We start from the raw sequence: 19,824 nt of genomic DNA on the forward strand, positions 1-19,824 counted from the left end.
AGCACGCCACAAACAGAGTCGCCTGAGGTATGCAAAAGCACATTTGGACAAGCCAGTTACATTTTGGAAGAAGGTCCTGTGGACTGATGAAACAAAGATTGAGTTGTTTGGTCATACAAAAAGGCGTTATGCATGGAGGCAAAAACACGACATTCCAAGAAAAGCACTTGCTACCCACAGTAAAATTTGGTGGAGGTCCCATCATGCTTTGGGGCTGTGTGGCCAATGCCGGCACCGGGAATCTTGTTAAAGTTGAGGGTCGCATGGATTCAACTCAGTATCAGCAGATTCTTGACAATAATGTGCAAGAATCAGTGACGAAGTTGAGGTTACGCAGGGGATGGATATTTCAGCAAGACAATGATCTAAAACACCGCTCCAAATCTACTCAGGCATTCATGCAGAGGAACAATTACAATGTTCTGGAATGGCCATCCCAGTCCCCAGACCTGAATATCATTGAAAATCTGTGGGATGATGTGAAGCGGCTGTCCATGCTCGGCGACCATCAAACTTAACTGAACTGGAATTGTTTTGTAAACAGGAATGGTCAAATCTACCTTCATCCAGGATCCAGGAACTCATTAAAAGCTACAGGAAGCGACTAGAGGCTGTGATTTCTGCAAAAGGAGGATCTACAAAATATTAATGTCACTTTTATGTTGAGGTGCCCATACTTTTGCACCGGTCAAATTTAGTTTAAATGCGGATTGCACATTTTCTGTTAGTACAATAAACCTCATTTCAATCCAGAAATATTACTCAGTCCATCAGTTATTAGATATATGAAACTGAAATAGAAAAACCCAAATTGTTATAAAGAAAAAAGGTTAATATTAATAGGGGCGCCCAAACTTTTTCATATGACTGTACGTTGGCTTCCAAACCTGCTATATAATATTATTTATATATATGTGTGTGTGTGTATGTGTATGTGTATATGTATATATATATATATATATATATATATATATATATATATATATATATATATATATATAATGTATGTATATATCTATATATATATAATTGCCTTATTCTGTCTGTCTGTCTGTCATGCTCCAAAATTGTGTCACGGTGACATTGTGTCACGGTGACATGTCCTTACGGTGACACAAAGCTGATTGGCCGCTGGGTTTGCCATGGCCCCGCCCCCCCACACGGATTGGCCTCTCGCCCCGGCTCTCTGCAGGCCCCGCCCCCCTCACGCAATGCACGCTCGCCTTGGCCCCGCACCCCGCACGCATTCCCCCAACTGACACGGAGCCACAGGTGAGTACACACTCACACACACACACACACACCACACTCACACACTCACAACATCCTGGGATATCGCTTGCTTCTCGGCCGCGATACTGTGCTGTGAGCTTTCAGGACCTGCCGGAGGATCACATGGCCAGAAGCATGTGGTATCTCCGGATGTTGTGAGTATGAGCGCGTATGTGCGATATCGTCAGTGTCTGTGTGTGTGAGTAGATGCGATCGGGTGTGTGTGAGTGGATGCGATCGGGTGTGTGTGAGTGGATGCGATCGGGTGTGTGTGAGTGGATGCGATCGGGTGTGTGTGAGTGGATGCGATCGGGTGTGTGTGAGTGGATGCGATCGGGTGTGTGTGAGTGGATGCGATCGGGTGTGTGAGTGTCGGCAGAGGAGCACGGCGTGCTGGAGGAGGCTGGGAGCAGAGAGGCTGATCTTGGGGAAGGCTGGGAGGGGGAGGCTGATGCTGGGGGAAGGTTGGAAGGAGAGAGGCTGATGCTGGCGGACGCTGAGGCTGGGAGGAGAGAGGCTGATCCTGGGGAAGGCTGGGAGAGGGAGCCTGATGCTGGGGGAGGCTGCAAGGAGAGTGGCTGATGCTGGGGGAGGCTGGAAGAAGAGAGGCTGATGCTGGGGGAGGCTGGGAGGACAGAGGCTGATGCTGGGGAAGGCTGGGAGGAGAGAGGCTGATGCTGGGGACAGAGAGGAGAGGCTGATGCTGGGAGGAGAGAGGCTGATGCTGGGATGAGAGAGGCTGATGCTGGGAGGAGAGAGGCTGATGCTGGGGGAGGCTGGGAGGGGGAGGCTGATGCTGGGGGAGGCTGGGACGAGGGAGGCTGATGCTGGTGGAGGCTGATGCTTGGGGAGGCTGATGCTGGGGGAGGCTGGAAGGAAAGAGGCTGATGCTGGTGGAGGCTGATGCTTGGGGAGGCTGATGCTGGGGGAGACTGGGAGGGGAAGGCTGATGCTGAGGGAGGCTGGGAGGGGGAGGCTGGGAGGAAGGAGGCTGGGAGGAGAGAGGCTGATCCTCGGGAAGGCTGGGAAGGGGAGGCTGATGCTGAGGGAGGCTGGAAGGAGAGAGGCTGATGCTGGGGGAGGCTGGAAGGAGAGAGGCTGAGGCTGGGACGAGAGAGGCTGATGCTGGGGAAGGCTGATGCTGAGGGAGGCTGGGAGGGGAAAGCTGATGCTGGGGAAGGCTGGGAGGACTGAGGCTGGGAGGAGAGAGGCTGATCCTGGGGAAGGCTGGGAGAGGGAGGCTGATGCTGGGGGAGGCTGGAAGGAGAGAGGCTGATGCTGGCGGAGGCTGATGCTGGGGGAGGCTGGAAGGAGAGAGGCTGATGCTGGTGGAGGGCAATTATATATATATAGATTATTCAATCTGCTAACAAACATACACATTCTAGACTACCCGATGCGTTAGAATCGGGCCACCTTCTAGTATATATATATATATATATATATATATATATATATATATATATATATATATATATATATACAGTTAGGTCCAGAAATCTTTGGCCAGTGACACAATTTTGGCGAGTTGGGCTCTGCATGCCACCACATTGGATTTGAAATGAAACCTCTACAACAGAATTCAAGTGCAGATTGTAACGTTTAATTTGAAGGTTTGAACAAAAATATCTGATAGAAATTGTAGGAATTGTCACATTTCTTTACAAACACTCCACATTTTAGGAGGTCAAAAGTAATTGGACAAATAAACCAAACCCAAACAAAATATTTTTATTTTCAATATTTTGTTGCGAATCCTTTGGAGGCAATCACTGCCTTAAGTCTGGAACCCATGGACATCACCAAACGCTGGGTTTCCTCCTTCTTAATGCTTTGCCAGGCCTTTACAGCCGCAGCCTTCAGGTCTTGCTTGTTTGTGGGTCTTTCCGTCTTAAGTCTGGATTTGAGCAAGTGAAATGCATGCTCAATTGGGTTAAGATCTGGTGATTGACTTGGCCATTGCAGAATGTTCCACTTTTTTGCACTCATGAACTCCTGGGTAGCTTTGGCTGTATGCTTGGGGTCATTGTCCATCTGTACTATGAAGCGCCGTCCGATCAACTTTGCGGCATTTGGCTGAATCTGGGCTGAAAGTATATCCCGGTACACTTCAGAATTCATCCGGCTACTCTTGTCTGCTGTTATGTCATCAATAAACACAAGTGACCCAGTGCCATTGAAAGCCATGCATGCCCATGCCATCACGTTGCCTCCACCATGTTTTACAGAGGATGTGGTGTGCCTTGGATCATGTGCCGTTCCCTTTCTTCTCCAAACGTTTTTCTTCCCATCATTCTGGTACAGGTTGATCTTGGTCTCATCTGTCCATAGAATACTTTTCCAGAACTGAGCTGGCTTCATGAGGTGTTTTTCAGCAAATGTAACTCTGGCCTGTCTATTTTTGGAATTGATGAATGGTTTGCATCTAGATGTGAACCCTTTGTATTTACTTTCATGGAGTCTTCTCTTTACTGTTGACTTAGAGACAGATACACCTACTTCACTGAGAGTGTTCTGGACTTCAGTTGATGTTGTGAACGGGTTCTTCTTCACCAAAGAAAGTATGCGGCGATCATCCACCACTGTTGTCATCCGTGGACGCCCAGGCCTTTTTGAGTTCCCAAGCTCACCAGTCAATTCCTTTTTTCTCAGAATGTACCAGAGTGTTGATTTTGCTACTCCAAGCATGTCTGCTATCTCTCTGATGGATTCTTTCTTTTTTTTCAGCCTCAGGATGTTCTGCTTCACCTCAATTGAGAGTTCCTTAGACCGCATGTTGTCTGGTCACAGCAACAGCTTCCAAATGCAAAACCACACACCTGTAATCAACCCCAGACCTTTTAACTACTTCATTGATTACAAGTTAACAAGGGAGACGCCTTCAGAGTTAATTGCAGCCCTTAGAGTCCCTTGTCCAATTACTTTTGGTCCTTTGAAAAAGAGGAGGCTATGCATTACAGAGCTATGATTCCTAAACCCTTTCTCCGATTTGGATGTGAAAACTCTCATATTGCAGCTGGGAGTGTGCACTTTCAGCCCATAATATATATAGAATTGTATTTCTGAACATGTTTTTGTAAACAGCTAAAATAACAAAACTTGTGTCACTGTCCAAATATTTCTGGCCCTGACTGTATATATATATATATAATATATACGCTGCATATAAAAAATATATAGTAGGTGTGTGTTTCTTTGTGTATATATAATATTATATTATATTCTGTAACCTACAGACATTCGACAAAGAATTCTCATGTTTTATTATTTTCCTTCTCTGACCCATCGTACCTTTTCGCCATTGGGGTTCCCCAGCACGTAGCACCCCATAATGTGTATTATGTTCGGTTCAGGATTAATTTTGCTCATCAACTTGCTCAATCTTTTCCAAAACCTAGAAAAGTAAAATTCTATAATGTTAGATCATGCTGCTATAACCTGGGCATCTCCTGTATATAATTATATATGTACAGCCAGTATAACCTGGGCATCTCCTGTATATAATTATATATGTACAGCCGGTATAACCTGGACATCTCCTGTATATAATTATATATGTACAGCCGGTATAACCTGGGCATCTCCTGTATATAATTATATATGTACAGCTGCTATAACCTGGGCATCTCCTGTATATAATTATATATGTACAGCCAGTATAACCTGGGCATCTCCTGTATATAATTATATATGTACAGCCGGTATAACCTGGACATCTCCTGTATATAATTATATATGTACACCCGGTATAACCTGGGCATCTCCTGTATATAATTATATATGTACAGCCGGTATAACCTGGGCATCTCCTGTATATAATTATATATGTACAGCCGGTATAACCTGGGCATCTCCTGTATATAATTATATATGTACAGCTGCTATAACCTGGGCATCTCCTGTATATAATTATATATGTACAGCCAGTATAACCTGGGCATCTCCTGTATATAATTATATATGTACAGCCAGTATAACCCGGGCATCTCCTGTATATAATTATATATGTACAGCTGGTATAACCTGGGCATCTCCTGTATATAATTATATATGTACAGCCGGTATAACCTGGGCATCTCCTGTATATAATTATATATGTACAGCCGGTATAACCTGGGCATCTCCTGTATATAATTATATATGTACAGCCGGTATAACCTGGGCATCTCCTGTATATAATTATATATGTACAGCCGGTATAACCTGGGCATCTCCTGTATATAATTATATATGTACAGCCGGTATAACCTGGGCATCTCCTGTATATAATTATATATGTACAGCCGGTATAACCTGGGCATCTCCTGTATATAATTATATATGTACAGCCGGTATAACCTGGGCATCTCCTGTATATAATTATATATGTACAGCCGGTATAACCTGGACATCTCCTGTATATAATAATATCTGTACAGCTGGTATAACCTGGGCATCTCCTGTATATAATTATATATGTACAGCCGGTATAACCCGGGCATCTCCTGTATATAATTATATATGTACAGCTGGTATAACCTGGACATCTCCTGTATATAATTATATATGTACAGCCGGTATAACCTGGGCATCTCCTGTATATAATTATATATGTACAGCTGGTATAACCCGGGCATCTCCTGTATATAATTATATATGTACAGCCGGTATAACCTGGGCATCTCCTGTATATAATTATATATGTACAGCCGGTATAACCTGGACATCTCCTGTATATAATTATATATGTACAGCCGGTATAACCTGGGCATCTCCTGTATATAATTATATATGTACAGCCGGTATAACCTAGGCATCTCCTGTATATAATTATATACGTACAGCCTGTATAACCTGGTCACCTCCTGTATATAATTATATACGTACAGCCGGTATAACCTGGGAATCTCCTGTATATAATTATATATGTACAGCCGGTATAACCTGGGCATCTCCTGTATATAATTATATATGTACAGCTGGTATAACCAGGGCATCTCCTGTATATAATTATATATGTACAGCCGGTATAACCTGGGCATCTCCTGTATATAATTATATATGTACAGCCGGTATAACCTGGGCATCTCCTGTATATAATTATATATGTACAGCCGGTATAACCTGGGCATCTCCTGTATATAATTATATATGTACAGCCGGTATAACCTGGGCATCTCCTGTATATAATTATATATGTACAGCCGGTATAACCTGGGCATCTCCTGTATATAATTATATATGTACAGCCGGTATAACCTGGGCATCTCCTGTATATAATTATATATGTACAGCCGGTATAACCTGGACATCTCCTGTATATAATAATATATGTACAGCTGGTATAACCTGGGCATCTCCTGTATATAATTATATATGTACAGCCGGTATAACCCGGGCATCTCCTGTATATAATTATATATGTACAGCTGGTATAACCTGGACATCTCCTGTATATAATTATATATGTACAGCCGGTATAACCTGGGCATCTCCTGTATATAATTATATATGTACAGCTGGTATAACCCGGGCATCTCCTGTATATAATTATATATGTACAGCCGGTATAACCTGGGCATCTCCTGTATATAATTATATATGTACAGCCGGTATAACCTGGACATCTCCTGTATATAATTATATATGTACAGCCGGTATAACCTGGGCATCTCCTGTATATAATTATATATGTACAGCCGGTATAACCTAGGCATCTCCTGTATATAATTATATACGTACAGCCTGTATAACCTGGTCACCTCCTGTATATAATTATATACGTACAGCCGGTATAACCTGGGAATCTCCTGTATATAATTATATATGTACAGCCGGTATAACCTGGGCATCTCCTGTATATAATTATATATGTACAGCTGGTATAACCAGGGCATCTCCTGTATATAATTATATATGTACAGCCGGTATAACCTGGGCATCTCCTGTATATAATTATATATGTACAGCCGGTATAACCTGGGCATCTCCTGTATATAATTATATATGTACAGCCGGTATAACCTGGGCATCTCCTGTATATAATTATATATGTACAGCCGGTATAACCTTGGCATCTCCTGTATATAATTATATATGTACAGCTGGTATAACCTGGGCATCTCCTGTATATAATTATATATGCATAGCTGATATAACCTGGGCATCTCCTGTATATAATTATATATATACAGCTGGTTTAACCTGGGCATCTCCTGTATATAATTATATATGTACAGCCGGTATAACCCGGGCATCTCCTGTATATAATTATATATGTACAGCCAGTATAACCTGGACATCTCCTGTATATAATAATATATGTACAGCTGGTATAACCTGGGCATCTCCTGTATATAATTATATATGTACAGCCGGTATAACCTGGGCATCTCCTGTATATAATTATATATGTACAGCCAGTATAACCTGGGCATCTCCTGTATATAATTATATATGTACAGCCGGTATAACCTGGACATCTCCTGTATATAATTATATATGTACAGCCGGTATAACCTGGGCATCTCCTGTATATAATTATATATGTACAGCTGCTATAACCTGGGCATCTCCTGTATATAATTATATATGTACAGCCAGTATAACCTGGGCATCTCCTGTGTATAATTATATATGTACAGCCGGTATAACCTGGACATCTCCTGTATATAATTATATATGTACAGCCGGTATAACCTGGACATCTCCTGTATATAATTATATATGTACACCCGGTATAACCTGGGCATCTCCTGTATATAATTATATATGTACAGCCGGTATAACCTGGGCATCTCCTGTATATAATTATATATGTACAGCCGGTATAACCTGGGCATCTCCTGTATATAATTATATATGTACAGCCGGTATAACCTGGGCATCTCCTGTATATAATTATATATGTACAGCCGGTATAACCTGGGCATCTCCTGTATATAATTATATATGTACAGCCGGTATAACCTGGGCATCTCCTGTATATAATTATATATGTACAGCCGGTATAACCTGGGCATCTCCTGTATATAATTATATATGTACAGCCGGTATAACCTGGGCATCTCCTGTATATAATTATATATGTACAGCCGGTATAACCTGGGCATCTCCTGTATATAATTATATATGTACAGCTGGTATAACCTGGGCATCTCCTGTATATAATTATATATGTACAGCCGGTATAACCTGGACATCTCCTGTATATAATAATATATGTACAGCTGGTATAACCTGGGCATCTCCTGTATATAATTATATATGTACAGCCGGTATAACCCGGGCATCTCCTGTATATAATTATATATGTACAGCTGGTATAACCTGGACATCTCCTGTATATAATTATATATGTACAGCTGGTATAACCTGGGCATCTCCTGTATATAATTATATATGTACAGCCGGTATAACCTGGGCATCTCCTGTATATAATTATATATGTACAGCTGGTATAACCCGGGCATCTCCTGTATATAATTATATATGTACAGCCGGTATAACCTGGGCATCTCCTGTATATAATTATATATGTACAGCCGGTATAACCTGGACATCTCCTGTATATAATTATATATGTACAGCCGGTATAACCTGGGCATCTCCTGTATATAATTATATATGTACAGCCGGTATAACCTAGGCATCTCCTGTATATAATTATATACGTACAGCCTGTATAACCTGGTCACCTCCTGTATATAATTATATACGTACAGCCGGTATAACCTGGGAATCTCCTGTATATAATTATATATGTACAGCCGGTATAACCTGGGCATCTCCTGTATATAATTATATATGTACAGCTGGTATAACCAGGGCATCTCCTGTATATAATTATATATGTACAGCCGGTATAACCTGGGCATCTCCTGTATATAATTATATATGTACAGCCGGTATAACCTGGACATCTCCTGTATATAATTATATATGTACAGCCGGTATAACCTGGGCATCTCCTGTATATAATTATATATGTACAGCCGGTATAACCTTGGCATCTCCTGTATATAATTATATATGTACAGCTGGTATAACCTGGGCATCTCCTGTATATAATTATATATGCATAGCTGATATAACCTGGGCATCTCCTGTATATAATTATATATATACAGCTGGTTTAACCTGGGCATCTCCTGTATATAATTATATATATATATACAGCCGGTATAACCTGGGCATCTCCTGTATATAATTATATATGTACAGCCTGTATAACCTGGGCATCTCCTGTATATAATTATATATGTACAGCCGGTATAACCTGGGCATCTCCTGTATATAATTATATATGTACAGCTGGTATAACCTGGGCATCTCCTGTATATAATTATATATGTACAGCCGGTATAACCTGGACATCTCCTGTATATAATAATATATGTACAGCTGGTATAACCTGGGCATCTCCTGTATATAATTATATATGTACAGCCGGTATAACCCGGGCATCTCCTGTATATAATTATATATGTACAGCTGGTATAACATGGACATCTCCTGTATATAATTATATATGTACAGCTGGTATAACCTGGGCATCTCCTGTATATAATTATATATGTACAGCCGGTATAACCTGGGCATCTCCTGTATATAATTATATATGTACAGCTGGTATAACCCGGGCATCTCCTGTATATAATTATATATGTACAGCCGGTATAACCTGGGCATCTCCTGTATATAATTATATATGTACAGCCGGTATAACCTGGACATCTCCTGTATATAATTATATATGTACAGCCGGTATAACCTGGGCATCTCCTGTATATAATTATATATGTACAGCCGGTATAACCTAGGCATCTCCTGTATATAATTATATACGTACAGCCTGTATAACCTGGTCACCTCCTGTATATAATTATATACGTACAGCCGGTATAACCTGGGAATCTCCTGTATATAATTATATATGTACAGCCGGTATAACCTGGGCATCTCCTGTATATAATTATATATGTACAGCTGGTATAACCTGGACATCTCCTGTATATAATTATATATGTACAGCTGGTATAACCTGGGCATCTCCTGTATATAATTGTATATGTACAGCCGGTATAACCTGGGCATCTCCTGTATATAATTATATATGTACAGCCGGTATAACCTGGGCATCTCCTGTATATAATTATATATGTACAGCCTGTATAACCTGGGCATCTCCTGTATATAATTATATATGTACAGCTGATATAACCTGGGCATCTCCTTTATATAATTATATATGTACAGCCGGTATAACGGGACATCTCCTGTATATAATTATATATGTACAGCTGGTATAACCTGGGCATCTCCTGTATATAATTATATATGTACAGCCGGTATAACCTGGGCATCTCCTGTATATAATTATATATGTACAGCTGGTATAACCTGGGCATCTCCTGTATATAATTATATATGTACAGCTGGTATAACCTGGACATCTCCTGTATATAATTATATACGTACAACCGGTATAACCCGGGCATCTCCTGTATATAATTATATATGTACAGCCGGTATAACGGGACATCTCCTGTATATAATTATATATGTACAGCCGGTATAACCTGGGCATCTCCTGTATATAATTATATATGTACAGCTGATATAACCTGGGCATCTCCTGTATATAATTATATATGTACAGCCGGTATAACGGGACATCTCCTGTATATAATTATTTATGTACAGCTGGTATAACCTGGGCATCTCCTGTATATAATTATATATGTACAGCCGGTATAACCTGGGCATCTCCTGTATATAATTATATACGTACAGCCGGTATAACCTGGACATCTCCTGTATATAATTATATATGTACAGCCGGTATAACCTGGGCATCCCCTGTATATAATTATATATGTACAGCTGGTATAACCTGGACATCTCCTGTATATAATTATATATGTACAGCCGGTATAACCTGGGCATCTCCTGTATATAATTATATATGTACAGCCGGTATAACCCGGGCATCTCCTGTATATAATTATATATGTACAGCCGGTATAACCCGGGCATCTCCTGTATATAATTATATATGTACAGCTGGTATAACCTGGGCATCTCCTGTATATAATTATATATGTACAGACGGTATAACCTGGGCATCTCCTGTATATAATTATATATGTACAGATGGTATAACCTGGGCATCTCCTGTATATAATTATATATGTACAGCTGGTATAACCTGGACATCTCCTGTATATAATTATATATGTACAGCTGGTATAACCTGGACATCTCCTGTATATAATTATATATGTACAGCCGGTATAACCTGGGCATCTCCTGTATATAATTATATATGTACAGCTGGTATAACCTGGACATCTCCTGTATATAATTATATATGTACAGCCGGTATAACCTGGACATCTCCTGTATATAATTATATACGTACAACCGGTATAACCCGGGCATCTCCTGTATATAATTATATATGTACAGCCGGTATAACGGGACATCTCCTGTATATAATTATATATGTACAGCCGGTATAACCTGGGCATCTCCTGTATATAATTATATATGTACAGCTGATATAACCTGGGCATCTCCTGTATATAATTATATATGTACAGCCGGTATAACGGGACATCTCCTGTATATAATTATTTATGTACAGCTGGTATAACCTGGGCATCTCCTGTATATAATTATATATGTACAGCCGGTATAACCTGGGCATCTCCTGTATATAATTATATACGTACAGCCGGTATAACCTGGACATCTCCTGTATATAATTATATATGTACAGCCGGTATAACCTGGGCATCCCCTGTATATAATTATATATGTACAGCTGGTATAACCTGGACATCTCCTGTATATAATTATATATGTACAGCCGGTATAACCTGGGCATCTCCTGTATATAATTATATATGTACAGCCGGTATAACCCGGGCATCTCCTGTATATAATTATATATGTACAGCCGGTATAACCCGGGCATCTCCTGTATATAATTATATATGTACAGCTGGTATAACCTGGGCATCTCCTGTATATAATTATATATGTACAGACGGTATAACCTGGACATCTCCTGTATATAATTATATATGTACAGACGGTATAACCTGGATATCTCCTGTATATAATTATATATGTACAGCCGGTATAACCTGGGAATCTCCTGTATATAATTATATATGTACAGCCGGTATAACCTGGGCATCTCCTGTATATAATTATATATGTACAGCTGGTATAACCTGGGCATCTCCTGTATATAATTATATATGTACAGCCGGTATAACCTGGGTATCTCCTGTATATAATTATATATGTACAGCCGGTATAACCTGGGCATCTCCTGTATATAATTATATATGTACAGCTGGTATAACCTGGGCATCTCCTGTATATAATTATATATGTACAGCTGGTATAACCTGGGTATCTCCTGTATATAATTATATATGTACAGCCGGTATAACCTGGGCATCTCCTGTATATAATTATATATGTACAGCCGGTATAACCTGGGCATCTCCTGTATATAATTATATATGTACTGTGTTATTATACAGTATAGATTGTCTAATAAAATTATTTAGATTTTTCTTGGTTCAGCGTGCCCATATTCTTTCTCTCTTGGTAAGTAGTACAGTGATATAATCTGGGCATCTCCTGTATATAATTATATATGTACAGCCGGTATAACCTGGGCATCTCCTGTATATAATTATATATGTACTGTATTATTATACAGTATAGATTGTCTAATAAAATTATTTAGATTTTTCTTGGTTCAGCGTGCCCATATTCTTTCTCTCTTGGTAAGTAGTACAGTGATATAACCTGGGCATCTCCTGCACATACTTATTGATAACTCCAGTTTATTATTTAGGCTTTCTCACATCCGTCGTTCCTCTTAGGCGCAGCATTCCTATATATTCCATTGCACTGACTCGGCAGCGTCCCCCGGTGGCCCCCATTGTAGCACAGGCGGGTGGGTGCTGCTGGAGTCTAGTAGGATGGATCTGGCACCACGTTGTGTTTTTATGCTGAACATTACAATGAATATTATGTAACATTATTCTGGCCACTATGTATCCTATTTTATTACTAGAAACCAAAAAAAATCCTACTTCTTTACCAAAGAGTATATAACGTGACTGTCGGCTTTCATGGTCGGCTCAATACAACATCATCCTTATTAAAGATACTTAGGGTATGTTCACACAAGGCGTTTTTGCTGCATTTTTTAGCTGCAGATTTGCCTTGGTTTTAAGCAAATCCATGCTAATAAAACGCTGCTTTTTACAGTCCCAGCAAAGTCTGAGATTTCTGAAATCACAAATGCCTGCAGATTTTTTTGACTACCAAAAAAGCTCTGTGTGAACATAGCCTTAAGGCCGCTTTACACGCCGCGATATCGTTACCGACGATATCGCTAGCGTGCGTACCCGCCCCCATCTGTTGTGCGTCAAGGGCAAATCGCTACCCGTGGCGCACAACATCGCTTACACCCGTCACACTACTTACCTGCCTAGCGACGTCGCTGTGACCGGCGAACCGCCTCCTTTTGGCGTCACAGCGACATCACTAAGCGGCCGCCCAATAAAAGCGGAGGGGGCAAAGATGAGCGGGACAAAAATCCCGCCCACCTCCTTCATTCCTCATTACGTGCGGCCGCAAGTACGATGTGGTTCCTCGTTCCTGCGGGGTCACACGTAGCGATGTGTGCTGCCGCAGGAACGACGAACTACCTGCGTCCTGCAACAGCAACGATATTTGGGAACTGGACAGCGTGTCAACGAGCAACGATATGGTGAGCATTTTTGATCGTTAGCGGTCGCTCAAACGTGTCACACGCAAAGACGTCACTAACGAGAACGGATGTGCGTCACGAATTCCGTGCCCCCCTACGACATCACGTTAGCGATGTCGTTGCGTGTAAAGCGGCCTTTAAAGGGGATCTCCGGGTATTTCAGGGTAGTGTCCAGTATTCTCACTGCGGCTGCGGAGATGGGTGCCAGATTCCCACCAAACTTAAAGCCGCATAGATCGCAGCGCTGGATAACCAATTTGACGTTCTTGAGTTTGAGACAGTTGGCTGCCGGATAAGTAGGAGCAGTAATAGCGGCCATATTGTATTTTGCTGAGGATTACTATTTATAATTACTTGTAGGTTTTTGTGTCGTGTAACTTACATAATAAGATCTTCCTCCTTCTCCACTTTGGCAAAAGTAGCAACCTTATTCTTCAATAGGTAGAGGTAGCCGGGTCCCCCCTAGAAAGAAACCGGAAGGGGTAAGACTGGAAGTCGTGATAAGGTGTGATGATGATGATGATGAGCTGCTCCAACATCTATGTACTGGATAAGACCGTAATCACAACCAGTGCAAGGGAACATTGGGACCAAACTGTCACTATACCATTATCACACCACTAACATGTAATACTATGCTTCCTGTAGCCACCACTAGGGGCGCTCACCATATACCTCATCCTATAGCAGAACGGTAATATACCAGCGTCCCAGCATCATGCTGACTGTCACAATATACCAATATTAGCTCCCTTACACTACAGAACTTGAACTACAGACATAGAATGGAGTTCCAAACGTTATTCCTTAATGTTAGTAGTTTTTCGTTTGTGAACCCTCCCCATACACACCTATTGCCAATCCACATCGTATATATAGCCTGGGTCTCAGCCTCCCATACACGGTAAGTTTTTTAACTGCATGAGAGGACACACACAAGCTAGGGACCCCAACGTAGAGAAATACTTTGGCGTAGTGTTGGGGCTCTATTGCATTGATCAATTCAGTAGCTAAATTTCTCTTTATTCATATATTCATGGCAGTAATGCAGGTTCCATTTTTCACATTTCATTCTTACAAATAGCTATTGAATTTTTCATGTCAGTATTCACACAGCAGTTTCTGCTATTCCATGTATTCCCCTTCCATAGTCACTGGTGTGCATACCTTATCTCCCCATAGTGATGTTTTTTAGGTTTTTTGCACCCAGTTCAGACATAGAATGGAGTTCCAAACGTTATTCCTTAATGTTAGTAGTTTTTCGTTTGTGAACCCTCCCCACACACACCTATTGCCAATCCACATTATACGCATATATAGCCTGGGTCTCAGCGTCCCATACACGGTAAGTTTTTTAACTGCATGAGAGGACACACACAAGCTAGGGACCCCAACGTAGAGAAATACTTTGGCGTAGTGTTGGGGCTCTATTGCATTGATCAATTCAGTAGCTAAATTTCTCTTTATTCATATATTCATGGCAGTAATGCAGGTTCCATTTTTCACATTTCATTCTTACAAATAGCTATTGAATTTTTCATGTCAGTATTCACACAGCAGTTTCTGCTATTCCATGTATTCCCCTTCCATAGTCACTGGTGTGCATACCAGCATCACCCTGACTGTCACAATATACTATTATCACAACCCTTAGGCTAAGTTCACATTTCCGCTAAAATGTATCAGTCGAAATCCGCTGCTATGGTAAACAACGGAATCCGTTTAGCGGATTCTGTTGTGTCCCATAGACTTGCATTAGTGGCGGATTGCGACTGATGAGCCTGCGTTGCGTCCGCTGCATCGCGGTCCGTCGTTTTTTGACTAACCGCCGGGCGGGGAGCAACGTAGAATGTAATGTTTTTCGGGCCGTCGAAAACAACGCACCGCGCAGGAATCCGTCGCCATCCGTCATGCTTGTAATGTATGTCTATGGTGCTGGATTCCGTCGTAATCCGTCTTACGACAGAATCCAGCGCTGGATTCTGTCATGCTCTACTGAGCATGCCCAGCATGTTTGGCACGCCCACTGGGCTGTCCCAAACACAAACGGATTATGACTGATCCGTCAAAAAATCGACGCACAGCGGATGTAACTGACGCAACGGATCCGTTTTTTCACAGGATTCCTGTGAAAGAAATTCTGTGAAAAACACATCCGTTGCATCAGTTGACATCTAAAAAACTGATCCGTTGCTGACGGATTGAAAACAACGGAAGTGTGAACTTAGCCTTATAGATAATTACTATGCTTCCTGCAGCCACCACTAGGGGGCGCTCACCATGTACCTCATCCAATAGCAGAATGGTAATATACCAGCGCCCCAGCTTCATGCTGACTGTCACAATATATCATTATTAGCTCCCTTACAGGTAATTACTATGCTTCCTGCAGCCACCACCAGGGGGCACTCACCGTATACCTCATCCCATAGCAGAATGGTAATATACCAGCGTCCCAGCATCATGCTGACTGTCACAATATACTATTATCACATCCCTTATAGGTAATTACTATGATTCCTGCAGCCACCACCAGGGGGCGCTCACCGTACACCTCATCCCATAGCAGAATGGTAATATACCAGCGCCCCAGCATCATGCTGACTGTGACAATATACCATTATTAGCTCCCTAACAGGTAATTACTATGATTCCTGCAGCCACCACTAGGGGGCGCTCACCATATAACTCATCCCATAGCAGAATGGTAATATACCAGCGCCCCACTGTCACTCACCTGGCAGAATATAAGCATTTCCCGGATCTTGCAGCCCTTCCTATATACATTCAGCTTCTTCTCAATTTCCTCTGGAGGGAAAAAATAAAATAAAAACATTTGTGTATATAAAAAGCTACATTGTGTAAGACAATCTGAGCGTTCCATTGTATCTGTCAGCACACCGCGATCACAGGCCTGATTGTAACAGATTATATCCGAGTGCTGGAAACACACGTCTGCTTCTATAATGAAGCCGAGTAAATCAAATGTCACATTTACTTAACATCAAATTACAGCTAAATGCCGACAACAACAACGAGCTGCGGACAGGAAAACAAACACAAATGGTCGCTTTTATTGGAAAGGTGAAATACACAAGATTCTAAATTAATTCCTGAAACATTACAGTAATGCTATGATGATGATTTAGGAGCCACGGATGTCTAGTTAAGATCGAATGTCCTCAATTTTTACAAGACTCAGCTCCATACTTTTAGTTGGGATTGTACCAAGTTAAAAGGAAGTCACCAATTTAAAAGGATAAGGATGATTTCCGGGGTCCCCACTAATCCCGAGGATAAGGATGATCTCCTGGGTCCCCACCAATCCCGAGGATAAGGATGATCTCCGGGGTCCCCACCAATCCCGGAGATAAGGATGATCTCCAGGGTCCCCACCAATCCCGATGAGAAGGATTATCTCCGGGTTCCCCACCAATCCCGAGGATAAGGATGATCTCCAGGGTCCCCACCAATCCCGAGGATAAGGATGATCTCCGGGGTCCCCACCAATCCCGATGAGAAGGATTATCTCCGGGTTCCCCACCAATCCCGAGGATAAGGATGATCTCCAGGGTCCCCACCAATCCCGAGGATAAGGATGATCTCCGGGGTCCCCACTAATCCCGAGGATAAGGATTATCTTCGGGGTCCCCACCAATCCTGAGGATAAGGATGATCTCCAGGGTCCCCACCAATCCCGAGGATAAGGATGATCTCTGGGGTCCCCACCAATCCCGAGGATAAGGATGATCTCCGGGGTCCCCACCAATCCCGAGGATAAGGATGATCTCCGGGGTCCCCACCAATCCCGAGGATAAGGATGATCTCTGGGGTTCCCACCAATCCCGAGGATAAGGATGATCTCTGGGGTTCCCACCAATCCTAAGAATAATCCTGTTTATATGGAATAATAATCATTTGTACATCGCCACTTTACTCATTGACTATGAGACAATGCTCGGCTGTGTCCATGGCACTGGTAGGTTTGGTGGGTGCCAAAGGTGATAACTTGCTAATATGATACATCCCCTTTAAGAAGAAGCCACTCATTTTTTTAGTCCTTGAGGTTCCCTTTAATATGGAGGATCTCTGATATTTGCTGCATGAAGTTATCCCATCCCAACCCACCTTACCCAAATATGATAAAACTTACCAAGGATGTCATCAAATGTAGCATGTTCATGATCCTAAGGAGCGGAGAACAAGGACAAGATTAGGTTTCTAAAATGGGCATGCTGGGAGATGTAGTACACAGAAAGCAGGTGCTATATATATATATATATATATATTTATATTATTATTATTATTATTATTATTATTTTATTTTATTTTATTTATAAAGCACCATTGATTCCATGGTGCTGTACATGAGAAGGGGGTTACATACTGAACACATATACAAGTTACAATAGACAGACTAGTACAGAGGGAAGAGGGTCCTGCCCTTGCAGGCTTACATTCTAAAGGATTTTGGGGAGGAGACAGTAGGTATATATATTATATATATGTATTATATATTGCACACTCACACTTCTGGACCCCGAGAGCGTCATAGGCTATGTTTTGAGGGGAAATTTTAACCCCGCTCTTTACAGTTATTCACCAAAAAACCTGCCTCCATTAAATCGAATGGAGCTGGGAGCCACAGTGCAGCCAGAACTTCAGAAGAATGCGCAGCCACGCCCTTATATGGAATGTTGGCGTGTCACAATGCAGCCAGGGAAAGAGACAGAGACAGACAGGGAAAGAGGCAGAGACAGACAGGGTAAGAGGCAGACATAGACAAGGTAAGAGACAGACACAAAGAGACAGACAGGGAAAGAGGCAGAGACAGACAGGGAAAGAGGCAGAGACAGACAGGGTAAGAAACAGATATAGACAGGGTAAGAGACAGACACAAAGATACAGACTGAAAGGAAAGAGAGGGAAAGAGAGAGACAGGTTAAGAGACAGACACAGACAAAGAGACAGAGACAGACACAGGGAAACAGACAGACAGGGAAAGAGACAGGCTTAAGAGACAGACAAAGAGACAGACACAGGGAAAGAGAAAGAGGGAAAGAGACAGACAGGGAAAGAGAGGGAAAGAGACAGAGACAGACAGCGAAAGTGACAGACAGGGAAAGAGATAGATAGACAGACAGGGAAAGAGATTGAGACAGACGGAGAAAGAGACAGTCAGAGACAGACAGGGAAAGAGACAGACAGACAAAGAGAGAGACAGAGATATATACAGACGGGGAGACAGACATAATTACATTTCTTTCTATATGTTTTGTGGTGTTTGTGTGCAGAATACATTTTTGTTAATACATTCTATTTAGTTAACAGCAGTTATTAACCCGGGCGAAGACGTGCAGTACAGCTAGTATATATATATATATATATATATATATATATATATATAAAATCTCCACTATACAGTGGGTATACAATGTATGTAATATGCATTATATAAGCAGTGCAGCGGGGATCTTACATAGAGGATGGGGATGATGGAGGAGTCGTCTCTCCGGATTATGGTCGGGATGTATTCAGCTTTAGGAACTTTGGATGATATTAGCTGCGGATGGAGAAAGACCTGATCACCGGATTGGAAATAAATCACGTGTCCAACAGCAAAATCACGGCTCTACATAAAATGCACCCGAATCCCACCCCAGCGATGGACATAACAGATCACGGCTCCATCTCCTCTGAGCTGAAGGATTTCTGTTCATTATGGAAAATCCAAACACATACTGTGCGTGTATGTCATATTATAATAT

General features: G+C 41.6%; 1 protein-coding gene across 3 annotated transcripts in view; it reads right to left on the reverse strand.

Moving 5' to 3' along the window:
- The window catches only part of NSMF (NMDA receptor synaptonuclear signaling and neuronal migration factor), an 84,729-nt gene that overhangs the window by 11,968 nt on the left and 52,937 nt on the right, over positions 1-19,824 (reverse strand). For all 3 annotated transcript variants that reach the window (XM_075324458.1, XM_075324457.1, XM_075324456.1), the window contains 5 exons: positions 19,536-19,619; positions 18,210-18,243; positions 16,794-16,864; positions 14,439-14,518; positions 4,564-4,666 (listed from right to left, as the gene is read on the reverse strand). In XM_075324458.1, the coding sequence (XP_075180573.1) occupies positions 4,564-4,666; positions 14,439-14,518; positions 16,794-16,864; positions 18,210-18,243; positions 19,536-19,619 (372 nt within the window). The remainder of the gene's footprint in view (positions 1-4,563; positions 4,667-14,438; positions 14,519-16,793; positions 16,865-18,209; positions 18,244-19,535; positions 19,620-19,824) is intronic.

Source organism: Anomaloglossus baeobatrachus, chromosome 9, assembly GCF_048569485.1.
Source record: "Anomaloglossus baeobatrachus isolate aAnoBae1 chromosome 9, aAnoBae1.hap1, whole genome shotgun sequence".
NCBI lineage: Eukaryota > Metazoa > Chordata > Amphibia > Anura > Aromobatidae > Anomaloglossus > Anomaloglossus baeobatrachus.